General features: G+C 43.8%; 4 protein-coding genes across 4 annotated transcripts; 1 reads left to right on the plus strand and 3 right to left on the minus strand.

The window, feature by feature from the left end:
- Positions 1-7,722: 7,722 nt before the first annotated feature.
- Positions 7,723-10,444, plus strand: Bfra_002883 (putative cp2 transcription factor protein; the record flags this gene model as incomplete). The annotated part of the gene is made up of 3 exons (XM_037333296.1): positions 7,723-7,736; positions 7,865-8,061; positions 8,184-10,444. 3 exons carry the CDS (start codon positions 7,723-7,725, stop codon positions 10,442-10,444), a joined length of 2,472 nt encoding a protein of 823 aa, XP_037195424.1.
- A 4,493-nt stretch (positions 10,445-14,937) lies between these two features.
- Positions 14,938-17,249, minus strand: Bfra_002884 (putative kinesin family protein; the record flags this gene model as incomplete). The annotated part of the gene is made up of 3 exons (XM_037333297.1): positions 14,938-15,556; positions 15,613-17,179; positions 17,237-17,249. The coding sequence occupies 3 exons, from the start codon at positions 17,247-17,249 to the stop codon at positions 14,938-14,940; spliced, it is 2,199 nt and encodes a 732-aa protein (XP_037195425.1).
- A 1,180-nt stretch (positions 17,250-18,429) lies between these two features.
- Bfra_002885 (uncharacterized protein) lies at positions 18,430-19,832 on the minus strand (the record flags this gene model as incomplete). Its single annotated transcript, XM_037333298.1, has 5 exons — positions 18,430-18,533; positions 18,838-19,328; positions 19,404-19,522; positions 19,676-19,779; positions 19,820-19,832. The coding sequence occupies 5 exons, from the start codon at positions 19,830-19,832 to the stop codon at positions 18,430-18,432; spliced, it is 831 nt and encodes a 276-aa protein (XP_037195426.1).
- Positions 19,833-20,278: 446 nt separating this feature from the next.
- Positions 20,279-24,567, minus strand: Bfra_002886 (putative nuclear condensin complex subunit smc4 protein; the record flags this gene model as incomplete). The annotated part of the gene is made up of 2 exons (XM_037333299.1): positions 20,279-20,455; positions 20,506-24,567. The coding sequence occupies 2 exons, from the start codon at positions 24,565-24,567 to the stop codon at positions 20,279-20,281; spliced, it is 4,239 nt and encodes a 1,412-aa protein (XP_037195427.1).
- Positions 24,568-24,756: the final 189 nt, after the last annotated feature.

Genomic DNA, 24,756 nt, shown 5'->3' on the forward strand with positions numbered 1-24,756 from the left:
CCAAATTATCGAATATATCAAACCAAAGATTTTTCTTTCTGCACGCCATGACTCCCGCTCGGTTATTATCTTCCAGTCATTAATACAAGAACAACATCTTGACATGCAATCTAATTTCAATACATTAATCATGTTTGGTTTTTTTCATAATCAATAACATATACATCATTTGAAAATTTTCAGTGGGAAAAGAGCCAAGCAGCACAGTTGCTCTCCTGTCTAGCTGAAGTCTTCAGTACTCACAATTCCCAAACCCTCGTAATGAGCCCTGGTGACCCCCCAAAACTGTGCTCCCTGGAGTCCAAGTGACTTCATAACGAGACCTACATGTTTTAGACTGCTTTCGAGATTTGTATTGAGGATTTGAGCTTCCTAGTATTAGCAGCCACAGAAGATTTGTACCACATTCTTGAAGTTACCGTTTACAGTCACCATTCTCAAAACTTATGAAGTCCCTTACTTGGTATTTGCCGAACATCTTTCTTACGTATTTCCCCGGTTGGGGAAGTTCTTAAATTCAACCGCGAGTGGATTTGTAAAGAACTCCCGTGATGAGGTTGACCTACCCCATCGTTCTCTTCCTATAGTAGATTCTTACGCATGTTAGTTCACGTTGACTAGACTGTATGAAGCCACCAACTTCAATATTTAATTTGCAAGTGGACCTCCAAGTCCCGGGTATTTCGACTTGGGTTAAGTATACAGCCCAGTTGAATCAAGGGTCACTATATTATAACCGGCCGCAAAGCAGCTCCTAGATGTGACCACCTGGCTCTTTGCGCGTGACTGTCATTGAACAGACCCATTCGTTAGGCAGGGAAAATAGTCGGTTGAAGGGAGAGATATATTCTGTCACTTCCACGTATATAGAAGGAGGGCTCAAATCAAAGGATCAAACTATTTTCTGCTTGATAACATCCTCAACTTTCAGGGCTGTTTGAGGAATTGCAAGTGAGAAGGTTGCAAAATTTATTCATCACCCGGCAGTCAATCAAACGATGTAGATAGTTCAAGATAAGAAAGAAAGGATGACACCTCTATATCTAGTGATGAAAAGGAAATGAAGGCTTCTCAGCCTTCTTGACTGCATTTAGGGAGTGAAATGTTCTTGATGCCATGAAAAAACAACAACGTATATTGAATACCTACGTATAATTTGGTCCGTTTGAATTTTTCGATTCTTGAAAGTCGAAAATTCATTCACAATTATTAACAGTATTTCCAGTACTAGCAGCTCTTATTTGGACTGCACTTCCGGACTATTGAACACCTTGACATGAAGTAAGTCAGTCTGAAACATAGTGACTCTGAAACGCCAGCCCGTCAAATGCCAAGCAAATGCATAAAACAGGTAGTTGCGGATGTACTAAACTCGCTCGCGGGCCGTCCCTCTTTGTAGCTACTCGACGATCTAACAACGACAATAAAACGGTGCAATGAATGTATTCTTGAATCTTGTCAAGAGACCAATGTTTTCGTTTCATCCTCTTCTCAGATTTCTCATAGATGAAACCCAGACAGCTTTCTCAGGAAATCCCATTCGAGGATGGCCCGAGCACATGTTCGAGGCCCAGTGTCTGACTATAATGGTACAAGGGCTGGGGAAGGGGAAGAGTTCTTGTGTTCCGAGTCCTATCATCGAAAAAGATAACAGATCTCGTACGATATTAAAGCTTGGACTGTGACTATAATCAAAGAAAAAACGATCTCGAGTCTTGTAAAGTAATAATGCATATTGCTTTCTTCTGAGTACATTGAATCAGATGAAATGCAATGCGAACACAGAGGAAGTTCCTCCACCCTCCCGCCACCGGATTCCACCCGCGCCAGCGACTTCCTGTTCCGAGTCCCGATTCCCAAGCAAACAACATGGACTCGTATGATCCTAAAGCCTGGGCTATTACCTCTATTCAGAATGATTCGATAAGATTTCCTATGCAAACTATTGCCAAGAATCAAAATTCGGGGTCTAAAAACATGCAACCCAACCGACATGTGCCGATTTTCCGTCCATATATCGTGACTGTCTGCAGTGTCACCAAATGACAACAGCGATATCCATCATGTACTTTGATCTGGGCTCATTAACTACTAAGGCCACACGTAGAATGTTGAACGATGTATGCAAAGCCCCTTTCTCGGTGAAGCCGAAAAGTCGTGTTGATCAAATTCAAGTATTACGGACGATAGAAAAGATTGATAACGGCGCTGGTAAGAGTAAGAGTAAGACCGCAGGGCCCTCTACGGTCTTGCAAAAGAACGCATTGGGAGTCATTAGCATTGCAGTATAAGGCTCTTGGAAGCATCCGTATCGTAACTTGGAACCAATTTTCTACTGATAAAATAATTCCTTAACAAAAAGTTTATATATTTGTCGTATTGAGTGACGGCTTTGATGTTAACCTCCGCGATTTAGGATATCGATGTGGGAGAACGACCAATCAAATCGATGCCGTATCGGGTAAATGTTCATAAAAATCCTTGTGCACACAATAATCTTCCCAAACCCTTTTGAAGGGTGTGCACTTCCGAGGTGCTCCATTAGACAAGCATTACTGACGTCATTTATATGGGTCTACACTTCAGAAAATGAAATGGGCGGAACAGCGGATAAGACGAAGTGAAAATCCTCTCTTATTCAGGAATTAGATATTGATGACATCGAAGATCCGTAATACATAAATAAACAAATCTCCAAAAATAAGATGAAAGGATGAAAAAAACTTCGGTAGAGGTGGAATTTGTAGTAATAGGAATCCATTTTGATGAATCTATGTGCCATTTGAACTCCGTACTGTGCTTGGTTCTATATCGTTCTGGGCGATGATCTGATGGCTGATAAGTAATGGGTACGTAGGGACTGTTGACGAGCGAGCACTTTTGCCTCGTATATCGGTGACAATGCTGTTTCTCGAATCTCGACGTGGCACTTTGACTGCTGAGAAGAGTTTGTTACGAAAATGACAGCGGAACGTTCCTTCTCTGGAGAACATCCTCGAGGCTTGAGTAATCTAGATGTCGAGAAATGTTCAAGTACCCACTGCTGTAGGGCAAATGTCTTGAAAACTTACCCTGGTCCTAATTAAAGGCGGCTTGTGGCTGAAATCTTTCTATCCACCGCCACCAGCGGTGTAGTGATATGGTGTACCGTGGAAAAGAATGATGGCTTGACAATTCAAATCGGCAGATGCATCACACTCAATCACTTGATATCGGTACCTTTGATCGACTAGATGCAGTATCGACAATTTGACACTACTATTGGAGTGAACAACTCATATCGCAGGGAGGAGATAAGATGGGGACGGATATTCTTCGCGAAGCTTCCACAGCTCGACTTCTTAAGCGAAAGCTGCATCTAGATCTAGATTGTGGTAGATGTTGCGTACTGTATTTGACTTTCTCTTATACAATAAAATACATCTGGTCGGGTAACCCCGGATTGCTATGCTGCCCGTGCATATCCGTGTGAACTTGCTTGCAAGAGTATATAGTATATACACCTACCGGTATATCGTAAAGTCAGTAATCCACGATTACAGAATGGCAAGATGTCGCGCATAGAGAGTTGGCAAAGTGAAGAGGCTGAAAAGGATAAGGGCGGGATGTACCGATTAGACAGACGCTTACGTAGTCTAATCAAGCCGTAGCTGTGAGATGCATCACGTTGGCGTCTGAGGTAGGTTAGATGCGGATTCCGTTTCATGCAAGTGCAGCACTTATTAGGCCGTTCACTTTTTGTGCTCGGCTCCATGCTTGACACCAAGCCAGCGGTGCACGGGAATCGAACTAAAATTTAGTGGTATCGTATGGAGATTGAAGAGAAAACGGTAATTATGGTTTGGATGAGGGCACAACAAGGAGGGGTTCGGAGGTTCCGAGGTAAATAAAAAAACATGTTAAGAGCATCAAGGATGGAAGGAAGAACAGCCAAAGAAACTCGAGAGTCGAGCGTAATCTCAATGAAGGGTATTCTCTTGTGGATGCGGGTGAAAGCTGCTAGGAAGACATTGTTACAATATCCCGGAGAAAGATTACTGATCGTTCACGCCACAGTTTTACGCCACAGTAGCTCGAAAATGGTGCCATACCTCTGATTCGTATGCCTTCGTCCGAGAGCATCGTGGAGCTAATGTAATAGCTGTGGCTGTGCGCTTGAGAACGAAGGTCACATTTCCCCCTCAGTCGTCATAGTCCAATGAGAAAGAGTAAAATTCATTCAACTGCAGTAGACTAGGCGTTTGTCAGTTGAACTTGTAGACGCTGGAATAGCCTATGAGAGCTCGTATCTAAGGATGATCGAAACACCCCCCATTATCCCATCATCCCATCATCTCATTATCTCACTAGCAAATTGTAGCTAGGTTAATGCTGCATGCAGTTAAGTCTGGGCTCTGGAGCATATGAACGTATGGAGAAAATGATTTCTGAACCGCGGCAGGTGACACGACAGAGTATGCAAGCATCTGTTAACAGCTAGGTAAAATTTCTTCACGCTGGGCAATCAAGACAGCACACCCTGATTATCTTCCCAACACCGGAACAATACCTGACCTATATCAGCGTCAGCCTATAATGCATTACGCGAATTATGATTAGTGTGTTATAGTGCCGTTGAGCCATATTTCCCTGGAGATCATAATATCTACAGCATCTAAGATCATAAGGCATGAAGCTTGCACCTCATCTCCGGTGCGATAGGTTGATGGATCTGCCACAACGCCACTAAGGAGAAGTCTTCTGGTACTAGAGTTTCGGCTCTATAAACTTCCCGTTGATCGACTTGTGGCTCGTACGGCTCGCTAGAGGAGTTTGAGTTCCTTTGGTTTCCTCTTCTATGCAGGAGAGATCGTGGCTGTGGCTATGCAAAAACTCTATGGAAAGATTATCTGGAACAGTCCAGACTGAAAAATGATTATAACCAATGGGATGGACGCAAGAAAACAAAGAGATTGACAGAATGATGTGTTTGGCTGAAGCGCCTGCAAGTCCCAGAAGTGGGAACAACGTAGGTAGGTAGAAGGAAAAGTTCCCCGCGCGGCCTGGAAATGAACAAAGTGGCACCCAAATCTGGCAAGCAACACACTAGAACTTTAGAGCCCCGGGCTCGAACTTTCTTTCCCCAATTCTTGAGATTAAGGACTGTTGAAAGGGTTAAATTTGTCAAATTCATCTACGGTGATAGGATAGCAATAGTTAGATGCTCCGAAAGCACGTATACATGTGAACTAATGAGAGCACCGAGAGAACCAAGACGAACCGAATGCCTTATTGTGATATGGTGATAGAGTATAAAATGCAATAAGATGCGAGGATGCGAGAAAGCAATGTAAAAGACATTGGCTAGGTTTGAACCAATCTGATGGTCATGGACTAATGGTACGAGCGAGCTCATTTGGGGTAAAGAATCAAAAGGTAAAAAGGGGCCGATCTCCGAAAGCAGAAATCTCTCCAGATTTTCGATATGTAGACGCTCTTTGCAGGTGGGATCAGGATCGGAAAATAATATCACGTTTCGTTGCGACGCAATTTACACGGATATGAAGCAGAATTAGGGTTAGCCTTTATTCTCAATTGGGACCGAGAAGAATAATGATACCCAGCATCCGGTACCTAGGTGAGATATTTCATTGGCCGTGATGATCTTGATCTCAGCAGAGTGCCAGTTCTTACTTAGCAAGCACAAGCCAATGTGGTGGCTTGATACTTCACAAATGGAAAAAGAGATAGCGAGCATTTGAAAGAACGGAGAAATTGCAATGGGTCGATGATGCTTTTCGCCACATTTGAGATTTCCATCGATCAAGTGCTGATCATTTCTTGATTGGATGAGTGACTGTGGCTGATGAGGTAAATCGGTGAGGATGATGAGAATGTTGATGGATGCCGCTTTGACACAATGAAATACGTCGTCTCTCCACGTCCGAGGACCTCATTAAGGCAAAAGCTCCGCTATGTGTACCTGGGTACTCTGTGGATAGAACTTTCTTTAGCCACCCCCAGCAACAAACGACTGACCCAAGGAGTCCAAGTCGAATATAAGTTGCATGAAAGATCCCAGCAGAAGAAAAAAAGGATGAGTGAGGTGATTGGGGGGAGGATGTCAATGAGAAAACGACAAGGAATAATAAGGGAAATAGTTTTGCTGTATGGAGTAATACATTCATTCATTCTCATATTGCAGTTGATCTCAAGGCCCACTGATGATGTGACCACGTTAAGCATATACATTTCATTCGTGGTACCTTTTACATGGTTTCGGTTATGGTGGTTCGTGGATAGACCTAGGGAGGTAGGCTTGAGACGGAGGACGGCCCAGGGAGATGGATAGACACACTCACTACACGGGCTCTTTGTTATTTGCTTTATCGACACCTGAATGCAAGTGTAAGTGCGAGAGTGCGTTTGATTTGAAGCCGATTCGAGCAGATATGGACTGTTTGGGTCAAAAGTCGTCCTTGGGTAGAGGTAGTTTTGATGTGGTTCGGTGGGAAGGAAGGACCTAAGGTGGTAGCAGCGGTGGATCTAGAACTATTTGAGTAGTAATCAGCTGAGGTGCTTTGGCTTGAGATCCTCATTCATTCAAATAGTCTCCGTTCTGATACTAGGTCTAGGTCTAGGCACTCCTGCTACGCACTATATTGGAAGGAGTAATAATGAGTTTTATCAGAGAGGCGCTTAGATATCGATGGAAAAGAAGTTCGTCAGTTATACGATGTTGAGCTCTTCTCATGGCCACTGATACCAGACGGCTGTGCGAATCTCCTCGACAGGCACAGATGGTCCAAAGTATACCGAGCTACCTACACGCACGCTCATGAGTTAATTGCGAAGATACTTTGGTCGGTCGGTGGTAGTGCCTGATAATGTTGTTTATATTATTTATGTTTATATTGTTTATATGATTTATGTTTATATTACCATTATCATCGTTAATTACTTATATCTATCCTCTTCGCGTGGAAGTCGGACCCATACAAAAAGACGTACCAAAATTAATCCATGCAGTCCCATGTCTATTCTCGGTTTTCTATCAAAAAGAAAAGCAAAGGTTGAAAGTAGCCTCAAGGAACCTTCCGTTATGCGAATTTCATAAAATAATAAAACCCATCACCCATCACCCATCACCCGTCACCCAGAACCCAGAACCTATAATTCCCCTCTTCCCCTTCCCTTCCCTTCCCTTCCCCTTCCCCCTTCCCACCGTCCCACCTGCCTGCCTACCTCCAGCTACATATGATTCTGCTCATTTTAGATAAACCCAACATCATCATTTGATGCAATTAAGTAATCAATTACGGAGCATGAGATATTAAATACTGTACTATCCCTCCCACACACAAGACTTCGCACCCTTATCCTCGAAAATATTATTGTCGTCGCTCCTTCCATATCATATCATATCATATCACGTCACGTCACTTCTTCTCATATTATATTATACATAGTTTCACTTCAAGAGTCACAAAGTCAATCAATACCTAATAGGTGATAGGTGATTGCCACTAGGTAAACGAGTGAATTCCCATTACGCTCGCTATCCGAACCTCAGCAAATCCCATATGCTTACCCCTCCACCTCTTCCTCAGCTCAATTCTCGACACAACAGTCCACGTATTTAATTATTTGCATTCGACGCTCTTCACAAAGGGAGGGAACTCCTCTACTCTCTCCAATATTCAACAAAAAGAGCTTTGAATAGCTCAACCATCACTATTCCAGATGTTTCGCAATAGGTAAGCTGATTCTTCTCTCATCTGCATGTTGCTCTTCGGCTCGGCGCATCGTTTTGCGCTTGGTACATACAGCCACAACCAACTTGCTTTGATATATTCCGTGGACCAAGCTCATCATATTCAAACAGGAAATCAACTCAAAAACCCGGCGATGAATTCATCACCGACTTTCGAAAACACTTTCCAGAGCTCGTCTCTTCAACCAACCCTGCTGGGAAGCAGATCGATAAGGTAACCGCGCCTACATTTGGGCCTGCGGATGGATCAGGCAGGCAAGTCACCCCAATTTTTCATCACAATCCTACACAACTTGCATTGGCTCTGAGTTGTTGATTTTTTCTTCATCAAAGCTAAAAAATTAATACCTGCCATTTCCCTCATTGTTCGTGTTTCGGTTCATCGTGTATGTAAGCTAATGCATTTGTCAATGTAGACACCATAGCGTAGGAGCTGAAGATACAGGTAAAGAGATACATGATCCGGATCCAACACCCAGAGCCCGAGATGATGCTGCTGCATGGCGATGGACGCCCTCTTTATTGGGATCATCGTCCTCTAACTTTGACTCCAACTCATTCGGGTTCCCGTCATCATCCTTTGTCAATGCAGCACCAGGTCCTTATACTTTGACACCGGGAGGAACGAATACTGTATATCATCCTCAAGCTGGAGATCTTCATATGGGTATGGGCATGGGCATGAATATGGGTATGAATATGGGAATGGGACCTCCTCTTTCAATCCCCACTACTACAGATGGTCTCCATACCGAAACAATGATGGGCATGCCTAGTTTTCCTACCCACGATTTTCACGATTTCAACCCTTTCGCACATTCTCATCATCATCAACCGCAACCGCAGCCAACCTCATACGCGCCATCTTCCTTCATCCATCAGGACACAGGTTACGAAACAATGGACCATGACGGATCTCCTATGGATGATGATGAAGGACCACTTGGTTCAATGGAACGGGTGATGCACCAATCTCCCTTGACATTCCAGCCACACTCGTACGACATGGCTATACCTGGATCAGCTTCTCCATTTGCCGAGAAATTTCGTTTCCAGGCTGTATTGAACGCGCCAACGGCTATGGTTAAAAACTCGCAAGAGATTCCAGTCACATATCTCAACAAAGGACAGGCATATTCGGTCTCTATTTTGGATACTGAAGCGGGCCATGCACTTCAGCCAGGAACTCGTTACCGAACATTCGTACGTATCTCATTTGAAGACGAACAGCAGAGACAACGACCTGCTTCGTGCTGGCAGTTATGGAAAGAAGGAAGAGGTACCAACGAGGCTCATCAACGTGGTGGAAAGCTTCAAGCGGTCGAATATGTTGAATCCACGCAGATTGGCGAAAGTGACGATAAGCGAACTCGCATGGAGCTGGATACGGCTTCTTTTGATGGATTCTCTGTAATTTGGACTCCAGCGGCCAATTGTGTCCCAGAATGCAATATTGCAGTCCGCTTCAACTTTCTTTCCACGGACTTCAGCCACTCAAAGGGAGTCAAGGGTATTCCTGTTCGATTTTGCGCCAAAACTGAAACCCTGTCTTCTGGTTCCCCACACGTCAAGGAGGCTTCCGAGGTAGCTTTCTGCAAAGTGAAGCTCTTCAGAGATCATGGAGCCGAGCGGAAATTATCTAACGATATTGCGCATATCAGAAAGACTATTGATAAGTTAAAGCAACAGATAAACCAGGCAGAGACTGGCATGAAAGATTTTGGGAAGCGAAAGAGAGGCTCAACTGCAAAGTCACAAATGAGTGAGCGTCCTGGCAAGGTTCAAAAGCATAAACGTACTTGGTCCATGTCTTCTGCTTCTTCAGCAGGTGGACGAGCTCCAGTTGAAGAGGATCTTCAGGAAAGACTCTCGCAGTACCAAGATATGTTTCAAAGTACACGACCAACCAGCGTACTTTTCTTACGTGGTTCGGAGCAGGACGACCCCGATCTTTTCCCCGTGGCTTTAGCGGGTGAGCCACTCGACTTAACTAAAGTAAACTCTCGAGACAACGCCACTTGGGCGGCGAGGAGTAGCGCCCGTAGCTCGACTACCGGTACCTCTTCTATCATCTCCCCATCGCCAAGTTCAATCTCATTGCACTCCCAAGCTGCGCCACCCGCGTCTAATCTTTCCACTTGGAATGATTTCCACAACCTTCCACCAGGAGACTTCCAAAATCAAAATCCACAGCATTTAGCGAGCCCGCCAGATCAGCTAACCAAGGTTCCCAAGTCAGACGATACTGGTAGCTTGAGTGGTTGGATTGAGGCTTTGGGAGTTGATCCTTCTTATGATCCACCTGTTGAACAACCTATCAAGCCTGTCGCTTGCTTCTATGTACTCCGTAGAGACCCAGCCCAATCAGCTAAACACGAGTATCACCGAGCTATCTACTTGATGCAACGTTCACTCAAAGATTTCACTAGCGCTATTGCCACGAAATGGAACTTGGAACCTACGAAAATTATGCGCACTCTTCATGTGCTTGAAAACGGTTTACAGGTCGAGATGGATGACGACGTTGTACGCGAGCTGTCTGAAGGCCAGGACTTTATCGTAGAGGTTCACAATATTCAAGCACCAGTCAAACGCGAATGGGAGATGGAACTCACTGTGGACAGCGACAGTGCTGGCGCGACACAAAGCGTTGTCCATGGCGAAGGATACGAATTGAAGCTATTTTTCTAATCAACCTACTTAATTAACCTTTCCTTTATCACTTGTTTTATTATACCCATAGACCAGGAGGAAATGGTCGTGTATTTGTTATGGATCTAAAGATCTAGGATTGGGTCGGGACTGGGCTTGAAGGGCGTCATTGTCGTTTTCTGAGATACCATTTTCCTACATGAAATGTTTTGCTCCAAATCACCTCCAAGACGATCGTGTTTAGGAAAGAAGCATATACATCAATGGAAGATGTTGAGAGACAGATTCGAGATCTGATCTCAACCGGATTGGGAAGGGGTAGAGCGGGGGAGAGCTTTCGTATTCTGTCACATTTGTTTCTATCGGGAGGATCTTTTAAGCGTTTCATTATTCTTTTCACGGCCCTAAAAGCCATACGAACACAATATTTGACGCAGTTATATTTGTACATGGAATTTCACGATGCGAACGAACCATTTCTTTTTCATAGGGTTTGGGATAATATTCAGAATTGGTACACAGATGGGCCTCGATGGCAATGGTGGCATGGGCGCACTTTTGTTTAGGACTACCAGCAAACTTTGAGTACACAGTCGCCATAGTTTTACAGTATAAAAATGAAAATTCAATTATCTTATTACTTTTTTGTGTTCTCAATAAGTAGTGATCTGCTATGTGGTGACAGAGAATGTGGAATTTTTTCCCGATAATAATCCGAGTCATGACGACGCCAAGAAACGCTGGCACTAATGAATTACGAATGCTTTGGCTAGGTGGGTAGATAATAAGGTAGGGTAGGCATGCATAGATAATTAAAGTAACACACTAGGTTTAGATGTATGTGCCTATCTTCCGGTAGTCGCAAGGACGTTTGGTTACTAGCCACAGTGTACTTAGCCACAGATAGCACTTTGTAGCACTTTGCTTTGCTCGAGGGAATTTGGTATTTGTTGAGTTGAGTAGGTGGGGTAAGTTGATGTTTGGTGGGAAGATGAGAAAAGGGAAAAGGTTTGATGAATGGTTTGAGGGAGATGGATGGGATGATTGTGGTGGGGGGTGGGAGGGGAGATGGAGAGATGGAGAGAGGATTTGGGCAGGTTCTAGAGAGGGGTTCATGATTTTCTCTTTTTTGCTATAGAAATGATGGGGATGGAGGTGATGGGGTAGCAGATGTAGGGGTAGCATTCCGATTATGTATATATTGTATATGTATTCTATGTAGGAGAGGGTGTGTAGATTTAGGAATCTGGCGATATGCAAGGAGGGGGTTAAGGGCCAGGTTGGGGGTGAGGCTAGATGGGTGAGGCTAGATGGGGGAAGATGGGAGAAGATTAAAAGGGCTACTGATTTGGATCGGCGAGATGGAGTGGTAGATGGGTGAGAGTGAGAGTGAGGGTGAAGTAATGAGATGTGTGTGCTTAATTACATATATGGGTGGGAGGGATGAAAGTGTGGGTGCTTGGGGACTTGCGAGCGGGCGATTTATTAAGTTGAGGAGATGAGGTGGGATCTTGAGGGGAAGAGATGGATTGAGAACTTGAGAATGGTCCTGAGATGTTAGGCTGGCTAGATGGATGGGTTGATTGGGAATGGGGGAGTTTATTTCTTGTCACGGTCATTATTACAATGTGGTATTTATTCGGTATAGGTATTGTTGTTACTAGTGCGTGTTGAACCGGGGCTGGGAAGAGAGTTTACTATTCCCTGGTGCATGGTTGGAGGTATAGCTATTAGCTAAGTATATGAGAGTTGATACTTATTTTTTGAGAAGCTTATATCGATAGCTAACTCTGGTTGATGGGTAGTTGTCGCTTCTCTACTCTGAGTTGATATACGTGTCGTGGTTTGTAGACGGTATTACTTTGAACTCAGATGGTACTTGAGTACATTTACATTTGGAGTTTATAGTCCATAGAGTTGATATCAGCTTGATGACTGCTACCTATACTGGCTACTCGTCGGCTGGTACTTTGGATCTATAACTCTCAAGAGGGAGCTGATTATCCAAGCGAGATTAATCCCGCTTATAGATGTGAGCCTCATCATTGTGAGGTGATAAATAGATGAAGCATGACAGGAATTGATGATAATCGCCCTTGCTTGAGTTATACTATCTAGAGGTATTTGGAGATGATCACAAGAACTTAGATTCCTCTATCTTGGGAATAGGATCGATGATACATTCAGGTTCCATACAGTTGATAGGAACGGCTTAACCACTTTTGATAGCTCACTACTCTTCTCTTTAGGCAGATATTGTGCTTTTAAGCTTTCGAGCTTTTGAACTTCTAGGTCTGAAACAAGCATTTGCTCTCAACATCTAATCCTGTGTCAAAGCTCAACAAGACGGCTTGAGGGATATCTAAATCTAAACCTAGATGCAAGTAAATGCTTGGTATGGGACAGATTAGTTTTCCTTTCACTTGATTTCATCCAACTGAAAAATCTCAAATTTACAAGCGCGGTTGAGGGATTTTGTTTTTGAGTCTTGTCAACATGATATGAAATAGCACCAATGATAATAATCAAGAAGTGATCAAGCGGTAAATTTAGCAGGTACTAATCCTGCCATACTAACCTATGGCTTGCATGATCAAAGCGAACCCAACCAACACGCCAAGCTACAATCGCGCAATGTCAATCATGAACTATCGATTGAGTCTATGTTAATTGTATATTCCGGCTACAGAAGGAAGGACACGTATATCGAATTCCAAGACCAGGTGAACTCTAATGGGCGCCGGTGATGATTAAGCTACCAGAAGCTAGGTACATTGGCCTCGCGGAATTTCAATTTGCTATTTGTGTTTTGTGGTGTTGACGTTGTGAGCTAAAGAACCCGGGTAGCTAGTATATGTTCGATCAACTTGCGTAAGCCTACTTTGGAAAATTCGATAATCACCTACCCAGTAGGTATTGTTCGATTTGTATGTATGTAATTTAAGGTTCAGGACAAGAGACGCAAAAGAGAGGAAGTGAAGCCATGCCACGCAAGCCTCAGACACAAGCCGCAGACACAAGCCGCAGATATGTGATTGGATAACAAGGTTGCCTCATATGCAGCTCATCCATAGTATAGCACCATGTACGTTACCCAGTACGTAGATGTGAATATATATGTATCCTGCAGATCGGTTTGATCCCCATGTATAGTTAGTCTGCATGTACCCCAGGAAACCTACAGCAGCCTGATTAGGCCGCCATGGGAAAAATTCTCCAAATTCGCCACCCATCCTTCTTCAAACACAGCACTGGGTCCACGTGTAAATTGTGGCTGTGAAGGGGCCACAAGCCTTACTTTCATGGATAAAATACTATGACGATAATCGTCGGTCTAGATGTGGCACATTTTCATCGGCTCCGACGAGCAGTGAAGAATGTGCAACACCGTTGTTTCTTGCCTCCTACGGATATTGAGCCGATAAGCCTCAGATGAGCTGGTGCCACGATCTTGGTACCCCTCATCATTGCCATTTTTACGCGACCCTAGACTTTACATTTGACATGTGAGATCGCCGTGCGATGTGATAGAACATGCATAAGGCGGGGATGTTTGTTTGCTCGGGTCTTGTAAAAGCGAACTGTGGCTCAAATTTAGAGTTTACTTTTGATATTTGAGATAGATTTAATAAGGGAATATTAGAAAACAATAAGATAATGGATTTGATTCCGGTTTGTTGCGCAATAAAATTCGAGATCAAAAATTCAGCATGCCGATCATGACCCCTATTGTACTTATCCGAGATCAGTCTGCATCGACCATGTTGATCACTACCGAACTCTTTCCTCTCCACGGAGTATATCCCAAGCACAATTCTCAAGCCACAGTTCGGTTCCACTGATTACTATCATCTAGTTTGTGATGAGCCACATATGGCTGTCCCATGCGAACTTCAAAGACGCTTGCCTCCTTCGGCTATATATGCCGGCGCCATAATACAAATTGATTTTTTCTCGGATCTGCACTTCTACGTATGTAAGTGTGGCTCCAATTCTCGGTTGCGAGATACACTACTTGTGCAAGCAGATCCTTTCTATGTATGCGCCTTTGTCGGCACTCGGTGGCGTTGTGGACGACAGTAGGTCAATGGAGGTAATCACGTGGGTAATTGACGCGGATTCGGTTTCTGGTTCTTTATTCTTTCCTGAATATCACGAGAATGGGAAATACTTATTACTATTTCTGCTTTATCCTAATCATGATCACTGGATTGAGAGGAACCAGCTTCGGCGTTATTTTGATAAATGATTTTATATCAAATCTCCGCGGAGAGTATCCACGAAATGTTCGGCAGTTAACATGGCACTTGACATTTATATGATTGATATGATCGATGGGCGAGGACAGACCGTAGAAAACAAAGTCAGGTTTAATAATCCTTATCATAATATATCCAATAAACAGTACTCCATTCCAAAAATGCCCGCTAATTCTCACGACCTATCCACAAAAACTCCTACCAACGCCGCTCCAAAAGGGCCGTTTATGCAAGGTCAATCCCAATCTTAAAATGCAAATTGATTCGAATAGTTTAAACCAGCAACGCAATCCCCTCATACGCCCGTTCCACGGTCTTGCTCCCTAGTCCAGGGACAGCTCTGAGCTGCTGTAGAGTTTTGATCTGACCGCCATCATCCTCATTCTGTAGCTCTAGAAACTCGACCACATCTCTAGCCTTCTTGGGACCTACTCCGCAAAGACCTCTGATCATTCCTACATCTCTAGAGTTGACAATATCCAATAGATGTCTTGTTCGGGGTGTGGGGGGATCCAGCAGGCTAAGAGAAGCCTCGTCGTTGAAGACACGCAATTTGGTTGTCGTTTTGGACTTTGTCTTTTTTGACTTGGCAGCTCTGTGTGAAGAGCTATCATCATCCTCATAATTCTCCTCCTGATTTACGAAGGATGCATCGTACTCGGCATCAGGTTCTGAACTCTTTCTTGATACGGGCCGTACTTCCTCATACTCTTGCTGAAATGAACTGGCGGGTGTTTGCAGCTGTATAAATGGAGTAGTAGGCTTTCGCATTTCTGAATCTACTGGCATTGAATGCTTGGTTACACCAGTATTCTTTGCTTGAATTTTGCTTTTGAGATGCTCAATCTTCTTGAGCAGTTTCTCTTGGCCTGGGAAGAAAGGAAGTGCCATCCTGATAAGAATTAGTCTATGTTACTTAGTAGAAATAGATTAGCTGGGCAAACCTACTCGTACATCTTGAGAGCGCTGGTTTCTTCACCACGCTCTTTGTGTTGTCTCGCCATAAGCAGAAACCTCAGACCTTCAGATCTCGTATCTTCCGCCGAGTTCTCATCAACCTTCTTTTCCAGTGCCTCGAGTCTTTTCTGAACTGCTTCACTAATCTCAGTGGGTGCGGTTTTCGATGTCTGTTCTAAAGCGCGGTTTGCAAGAATTTCTGAGACTTTGCGCTCAACCATCTCCTCAATCTTCGCGGCCGAGATATCAGCTGTGGAGGATTTGAACCCTGATGGCACAGGTCTGGCGAGTTTGGTAACCCGTGAGCCGATGACTCCATCTGATGGCCGCTTTTTATTCGAATTCGATCTTCGGAGTGCTGGAGTGCTGCTCGACGGCCGGCCTGTAGTTGCTTTGCTTTTGTCTGTATATACAGAGAAAGCTTTTGCGGGCTTGTCGGCCTTTTGTGCTGGGTTGACTACAGTGTTATGCGAATTTGTGATGGGTCTCAACGGCTGTCGTTGCATACTAGCTCCGGCTGGTTTCCTGGGTGGCTGCGTGAATACAACTTCATTCTCAATCTCCCTGACCTCTATTCTCTTTGCTCTTGAACTTACGTTCAAGGAAGACAACGTATCCAAATGGTAAGAACGCAATGGTGCAAGGTTCAAGACCATTATAGTTATGCCATTATTTTGACCCAGACTGAGAATTCGGGTCATTTTGGATTCTCGATATGGAATTCTCTTGTCGCCTCTACCAATAGCATCAATACACTGACTGAGCACGAACAAACTTTTGTTAATGCTTGCAGATTCAATCATTCTTTCCTTGCCATTATCTGTCCTCCGGTTGTCCTCTGATCCCGCTAAATCGATTGCTGATGCAGTGCTGATCAAGGTCGCATCGCCAGTAGTCTGTGTTACCTTGACCATCAAGATGGCATGGCTTCGACTACTTTGCGCATTGAGTTTGGTCCCTGCTGTGCTCCGGTTGTTGTTGGCTTCTATATATAACTTTTCAAAATCCTTGAGATCATTGCAAGACCTTTCCGAGAGCCCAACGACTATTGTCTTCCCATCCTTTTCTCGAAGAGGCAAACCGGCAAGAGATCGTTTATCGGGAGACTCGAATAGGTCGAAGACTTTGTCGTTATATATTTCGTAGTAGGATAATGTGACAGTAACAGAGGTGTTCTCTCCAGAATCCTTCGCAACCTTACGTCCACGTCGATAAATTCCGCTCAATAATCGAGGAATAATCCCACGGTCTGCCAACTTTGTTCCACCACGCATTGTATGTGTTTTTCCCGTTCCAGTAACTCCATATGCAAAGAGTGTAACATCGAGTCCTTGGAACAACGATTTCAGTGTGGGCGCAACCTCGTTCGTGAAAAGTTCCTCTTGGGTTGTTCCCATATCGTAGACCCCATTGAATGTGAAACTAAATTCCTCCGACTCATTTTTAGGATTCGGTATCCGGACGACATTGGGTGTTTTGCTGTCTTGGCTACTCTCAGCGCGCACGATGGTATCCTTATCCAATTCCTTTGGTAGAAGAGGACGTATCCTTGCAACGACTTGTTTGAAGGTCAGCTTGGGGTGAGACTCGATTGATTTCTGCAGAAAATACTAACCTCGTACAGACATGATCACAATCGAAGGATATCCAAGTAAAGAATGGATGTCAACAAACAGGAACGAAGAAAGAATAGAATTAACGATTATGCAAGATAATATCAGACAAGCAAAGAACTGTATTAACAGAATTACGACCTTCGCCCGCTCCCTCAAGGAGTGTTCTATACCAATTCAAGTGAGTGTTTGTTGGGTTGATGTATTTCGAAACCTTAAAACCATGTCAAAGTTTTGGTTGATGTTGAAGCTCTACCCGCAAAAACGCAAACATCACGTTGCCCCAGCAACAAACGCTTCACCGAAACTCTGCCACGACAGGCAAGACAAATAAGTAATGGATAATTGTAAGATAACCATACAAAAAATACGCAAGTTGACTTGAACTCAAGACAGTTAGACATCATGATCCAGGTCTAATAATAATAAGTAGGTGAGTAGGTATGATTTCTTTTAGAGCTAGCCGGCCATCTCTAGGAGCAAATATGAATGCCTCCTCGGTTAACGTCTGTTCAATCATTTTCAATCATGGACGGGAAATCAACATCTCAAGTACTTATGGATGAATAGATTTTACATTCTCAAATTGTTATATTTTCCAATGAATGAAGAATCACTGTTGGTACAGTCAACAGTGTGGCATCGTGTAATCTTGGATTCTCCAAATTTATACCAACCTTTAATACCCTTCGTTTCAGCGGCCAGGGTTGAATCTTCAAATCTCATTGATTAATTGAAGCCACAAGTCAATCACAATACAAGTCATGTAATTTTGAAAGGATACAACGAGAGTTTAGCTTCTATTTACTCCAAAGTTTATAATTATATTGATCTCGCTCACGTCCAAGCCTTAAATGATACATTGAGCTGTAAAGACTATTCGAAGGTACTCGTTTCCCGGCCGTTAATTTCGCTTGCATGGAGAACGATCACTGAACTAATACACTGGTACACATACAGTGCACCATAAGAGAATTTTTAATCATCATCTCTCATATTCATAATATAGGTATCGTTTAACGAAAACACCAGATCTCAAGTCCATTTCGCAGACCCCGAATTCCAAAATAACTCTCTGAAATTTGAGTCTACACTAAACCGCCGAGCTGTTTTCGGCACTGACCTTCTTCACCTCTTATAGCTATATTTCCAAAATGCCACCTAATCACCCGTCTACAATCCCACGTACGTCATATCAAATAGGATTTTCAGCGGCTTTTATTAATATCTCAGCCAGCCATTCCGGTTGGCTTATAAATGGGCTATGGCCGGCGTTTGTACGTTCGATCGTACCGAAGCCTAACGTAGATTTGTGTTTAGTTTCTTGGGGGTTATGGGGGAAACTGGATGATCGAAAAATAGAATGATATTTGAGTATGTAGGAGGTTGCGCGGGGAGAAACAGGAACGATGAGGAGAATAGGACAGGAAGATGATACATAGTGAGAGGAGTGTGACCCTGGGAAACGATTTTGACTCTACCATCTGAAGCTCTACTATATGTCCTTCTTTTCATGACATGAAGATTTATGGTTGTCATTATCACCACGAAGTAACAAAGTGGTCCAAGAGGAAGTAATAAAAAAGAAATAAGCAAAACTTACTCCCCTCAGCAATCTCCTGTGCTCCCCTAATCATCCCCAATTGCGCTTCCAAAGGAATCGCCTTATCTTCTTCACAAACAACATACGTACTCGGAATGTGTCTCCACGGCTCCGTAGTCACCGGTGAATCAAAAGTCTTATAACTTTGTTCCTTCAGCATCTCCACACATTTTTGTGCTTCATTTCTGGGAATATCGTTATAGAAGATTTCATAAGGATTTGAACAAGTGACAGCTCTGGAATCTGGGGAAATGGACCACCAGAGAAGGGGTTTATGATTCAGAGCACCCATCAAAGACGCGGATTTGGGAAGACAGAAGGCCGCGATGTAAACCAGACGGCGGATCAGGCCAGTAGGAGAGAAGGGGGTGGTTGAGGGAGAGAGGGTGGCGATATAGGTGTCTAAGGCCGACGAGCCGATTACTCCGCTGAAAGAGTGGTAGACGAGAATCAGGGGAGTGGATGTGGAGAGGAGAGAGTTGATTTTGTTCCTGAGGTGGGTTATTATGGTACGTTGGAAATTGAGAGAAAGTAATAAGAGATGGGAGTATATGAAGAGGAATTACCTGATTGTTTCGACATCTGGCTGGAAATCTTCGAGATGAGGAGATGCACCCACAGATTTTAGGGAAATGCCGTGGACTTTATAACCCTTCGCTGCAAGAATATCTGTGGTGGGTTTAAACTTTTGGGGCAGAAAATGTCAGACGGAAACGCCGAATAGGGTTGCGTTAGGCGGAAGAGCTCCTTCAAATTATCAACATAGCAGCTGTAACAGCTGTAATTTTGCATACCAACACACAGATCATTGAATTGGTCTGACAATAGGAGATCTTACAGATTCTGGGCTATGCCATGCTCCAGGCACGAAAACAAACTCTAGCTTCTTCGATGTATCTCCCGTGTTGACACGAAGACGAAGTAGAGATAAGATCAGTACTTCTGAATGTGAATGAATGAAACTTGGAGGATAATGAGATACTCTCAAACGGCATTGCATAGCACTATTTATAATAAACTTAAGGACCCTGAACTTAAAGGCTTATCTTCCCGGACCCCATTTTTCACATCCAGCTGAAGATATAACTGTTGTCAACCTGATATGCTAATCATGCCCAGATTGGTCTTAGCAAAAAGTATAATTGTACGGGGAAAAGCCGCGGGGCACTGATGTTAGCATTAATTCGGTGCGGTCAGACTTTTGGGCCTGCCCCTACACACGCCATCTTATCCGAAATTGTTGGTACAAGATATTTCGGGATTTGGTAGCTACAGCATAGGTAGGTAGGCAGATGATGGCCAGCACATTGCATTATAGGCTTATTATTTAGAAGAAGATAATTTTCATGTTCTCATTAATAGTCATAATACATCCGATACATCCCATATGGTTATCCAACGCCCGCACAAAAACAATAACACACGACGATATTGCATCTCATCATGCTCGACCCGTGATGTAATCCTTATTTTCTATCGTCACGCTCTTCGTCATATGATTGACTTTATATACTCCGACCAACCTACTCGCAAGCTCAAACATGTTGTTACGCAGCGAGATAACGATGAATTGTGCGTTCTTTGTTCGTTCCTTGATGTAAGATGCTACGATGGAAACCTAGGTATGTCAGCAATGTACACTCGATAAGACAGTAGGATTGTACTTACATTTCTAAAATCAAGAGCAGCGTCAATCTCGTCCATTACATATAAAGGTGTGGGTTTGTAGTGATGCAAAGCAAACACTAGTGCCAAACTACTCAATGTCTTTTCACCACCACTCAAATTTGAGATATTTTTCCAAGATTTCTTTGGTGGCATCACACTAAATAGAATTCCTTCCGAAAATGGATCTAGCGAGTCCACTAGTTCCAGTTCAGCATTTCCTCCCATGGTAATCATCTGGTACATCTCTTTAAGTCGAAGGGAGATCGTACTAAAACCTTCCATGAAGCCTTCGAGACGAAGGCGTCGCAAATCATCGCAGCGTTTCTTGGCTGTGTCTCTTTGAGTTACAGCACTTTGTAAATCTTGGTTCCTTGCAGCATGTTCTTCAACTCTTCGACGATATTCTGCAAGAACACCAAGCTCGACATTGACATTCTGAGTTTTCTCTTCCAGAATTGCAATCTCTCCCTTCAATGCCTCCTTGCTCATATCGGCGAGTTCGTCTCGGGTAAAAGTAGGAAGTTCCTCTTGCTCGACTTCTTCTCCTAGGTCACTAACACTCTGCAGAGTAAGCTTACCCAATTTCTCTTGCCAATATCTTAGTCGCTTTTGATTTTCAGTCAATACTTTATGGTTTTCTTCAAGCTTGTTGCGCATTTCAATCTCAACTGCACGGGTCTCATTGAGTTCGGTAGTTTTCTCATCAAGATCAGCTTTGAGAGCACTAAGCTCTTTTTTCTTCTCTCTCAGAGTCTCTTGGGCTTCATCAACTCGGGCTTGCGATCCTTCAGAGCTTGATCCTTGATTCTGTATCTCCTGCTCTAGTGCTTCTAGATCCGCAATAGAAGCCTGTATCTCCTTAGTAGCCTTAGCATGATCTTTCTCGTGCTTAAGGATTTGTTTTTCGGCCTTGGTTTTGGTCACTTCCGCTGTTGACATGGCCTGGCTGAGGGTATCAATCTCTTCTTTCAAAGAATCCACCATAGCACGCTGAGCACGAAGCTTCTCACCACCAACTTGCATAATTCTGTCCTGGAGAGCTTTGATCTCATCCTCAACGCTTGCTGTCTCCGCATGAAGCTTCTCGATTTCTTCTTGAAGCTTTGCGATGTCCTTCTTCAGTGCAGATACTCGACTATCATCTGTCTGAGATGGCTGATGCTCCTTGCTCAACTCTTTGATTCGTCTTTGTGCGTCTACTAGGTTTCGATCAGAACTGTCTACCTCCAGACCGAGCTTTTGCATTTTCGTATCGAGTTGCGGTATTTGATGATTTATATCTTTAAGTCTCGTCTCTAAGTCTCTTTGGCGATCTTGAAACTTCTGGAAAGTTTTCTCAAGCTCATCTCTGTTTACTTCCAATTTTGAAACTTGCTCTTTTGACACATCGGCCACCAGCTTCGAAGACATCAACCCCTTCTTGACCGTGTTTCCACCACCAGACATAGTACCCGATTTATCAATCAGTTGACCATCCAAGGTCACGACACGCCATCTTTTAGCTCCATAAGCGATGCGATTAGCTTGTGCTAAATCTTTAGCTACAAGTGTATTTTGTAGTGAGTGGAAGAACGCCGGTCTAAACTTGTCATCTTTTGGCTTGATAAGATCAAAGAGACGAGGAACATTTTCTGGTGTTTGGATGGGTGAGAGATCACGATTTCCTAATTTATCCAAACACATAAAGTTACCTCGTCCGAGATTAGTCTTTCGAAGATATTCGATACACTGCTGACCAGCCTCGACTGTATCCGTTACAAAGTTATCAAGGGCTCCACAGGCAGTAGAAATTGCAATGTCGAATTGTTGGTCAATTGTGCCCAGATTTCCCAGTCGGCCGTGGAAACCATCAATTCGCCCAGATTCCTTAAGTCTCATCAGACCAGTCAGTACATTTCCTTGGGTTTGAGTGTTTGAAAGACTAGCACGAGCTTCATCGGCTTTTTGGCGAGCCCCAGATAGTTTAGCGCGAAATTCCGGCTCCTTCTGAGACAATTGCGTAAGTTCGGCTTGTAATCGAGCACCATCCTTTTCCAGCTTCGCTCTTTGCCCTCTGCATTGCTCGAGTTCTTCGAGTTTAGCTTCCCTGCTTTCTTCTATGGCCTGCACTTTTGATTGAATTTCCCGGAGTGCTACATCGCCGGCGTTCGCCTTCTCGTCTAAAATTGCAAGCTCACTCTCCGCTACAGCAATAGCAGACTGTTTTTGATTGATCTTTTCATTCCAGGGTTCCAATGACTTCTGCTTGGCCGCGATTTGATCAGAAAATGCTTGGGTTTTACCTTTGAGACTATCCCTAATATTAGCGAGCTCCGACTCCTCTTCTGCCATTCTCTGTTCGGTTGCAGCTATCTCGGCAGCAGCTTCCTGTATTTCTTCTGCGCACTTCTCAATTGTGGCCTGAGCTTCAGAAATGGCAGAGTCAGATGTGTTAATTGTCTTTTCCAGTTTCTTCTGTTTCGTGGTCAAGAATTTTTTCTTCTCTTCAAGCTTTACTCGCTCTTGATCGAGGTTTGCCATCTCCTTGAGAATTGCTTGGGTGTACTTTTCGACCGACTCATACTCCTTTTGGCCTTTTTTGTACTCCTTTTCAAGCTGCTTGATGCCTGCTTCGTTGCCCTGATGTTTTTCCATTTCCGCGTCTAGCTGTGTCTGCATTTGACCAATAGCCTCTTCCGTAACGGCTAGATTATCACCGCACTCATTGATATAAACTTGGTACAATGCTGATTGCTTCATGGACAACTCATTTTCGTCCTTGATATAAGCAAGAGCCTTATCTTTCTTATCTTCAAGTGCATTTTTTTCTTTTTCAACATGCTGAACCCGCCCACTCTTCTCAACACACACTTCATTTAGAGTCTCTACTTCGGTAGCAGATTCTTCGATGGGGGTCTTATACTTGGATGTGCCAATGATATCCTCCAGATACTCCAGAAGACCATCATCATGCTCATTTGCAGCTTTTGGCTTCATTTGTGCAATTGACTCGACTTCACCTTGGAGGATCAAAAATCTCTTATGATCTAAATCGACGCCTCTATCACGAAGGAGTGTCGTGACAATGGTGAAATTTGACTCTTTTCCGTTGATATAATATTTACTTGCATTATTTTTGAACGCCCTTCGAGATATGACCAAATCAGAATTGGGAACAATTTGGTGGGTGCCATCTGGCTGGTCCATCACTTCTTGGAAATGTACAGCAACCTCACAATGATCCAAGTCCGGAAAAGCTGCTGAATTGTGAATCAATGCGGAAATCTTGCCCTGTCGCATTTTGCTAGCTCTGAAGCCGAACACAAAAAGAAGAGAATCAATAACATTAGATTTTCCGGAGCCGTTAGGGCCAACAACAGAGGAAAAAGAAGAGTGAAAAGGGCCAACCTCCTGGCGACCAGCATAACTCTTGAAGTTCGTAAGAATCAGGTAAGTGATAACTATTCGAGATTTTGGACCAGTATCCTCAACCACTGGAGCTGCTGCCGCAGTTCTTGATTTCAGCACAATATCCATGGGCTTTTCCATGATTGTATCCATTGCTCGAATAGGTTTGACAGCCGAAGCTTGACTGTCCGACGTCCCAGGCCTTTCCGTGATATCTGCAAGAATTGTGCTATTGTGTATTTCGGATGGCTCAGGAGACTGCGAGGTATTTGGTGTTGGTAGGGTAGGATTTGACTCAGGTGCCACTGAGCTGCGTGCACTTCTGGTAGGCAGTACACTCTTCCTTTTCCGTGGGGCTGCCTTTTTTGTAGGTGACTCAGGCGCTGGGGTTGCTGTCTGGTCAGGATCGAACATTTCCGAAGGTTCAGCGTTCTCTGCTCCTAAACTCTTCTTCGCTCGACTGCCTGCGCGAGGTGTAGCTGCCATTGAATTCGCTGTCTTCCTCCTTGACTGGGGGGCTGTCCGGGTACTACGCTTCGGTGCGGGGGTGAACTCTTCCTCGTCATCTTCCTCTTCAACCTTTACTTCCATACCTTCATCTTCATCTGATGATTCTACTACCACTTTCCGGCGAGAAGCAACCCTTCTTGAGGACCGCACTGGGGATTCTGACATGATGAGGTCCAGCAAATGTGTTGTTTTTTTTCACTCGCGGGGAAAAATTGGTTATTGCTGTGGATAAAGGAGCTATATAAAATCAGTAATGCACAATGAGTATCAAAAGATCACAGAGACTAAGGTACCTATTAACAACGCGTCCTATATTCAATCAATAAATTGGGTGTTAGTAAATGTGTTGTGTTG

The sequence above is a fragment of the Botrytis fragariae genome (assembly GCF_013461495.1).
Source record: "Botrytis fragariae strain BVB16 chromosome Unknown tig00000012, whole genome shotgun sequence".
NCBI classification, from domain to species: Eukaryota; Fungi; Ascomycota; class Leotiomycetes; order Helotiales; family Sclerotiniaceae; genus Botrytis; species Botrytis fragariae.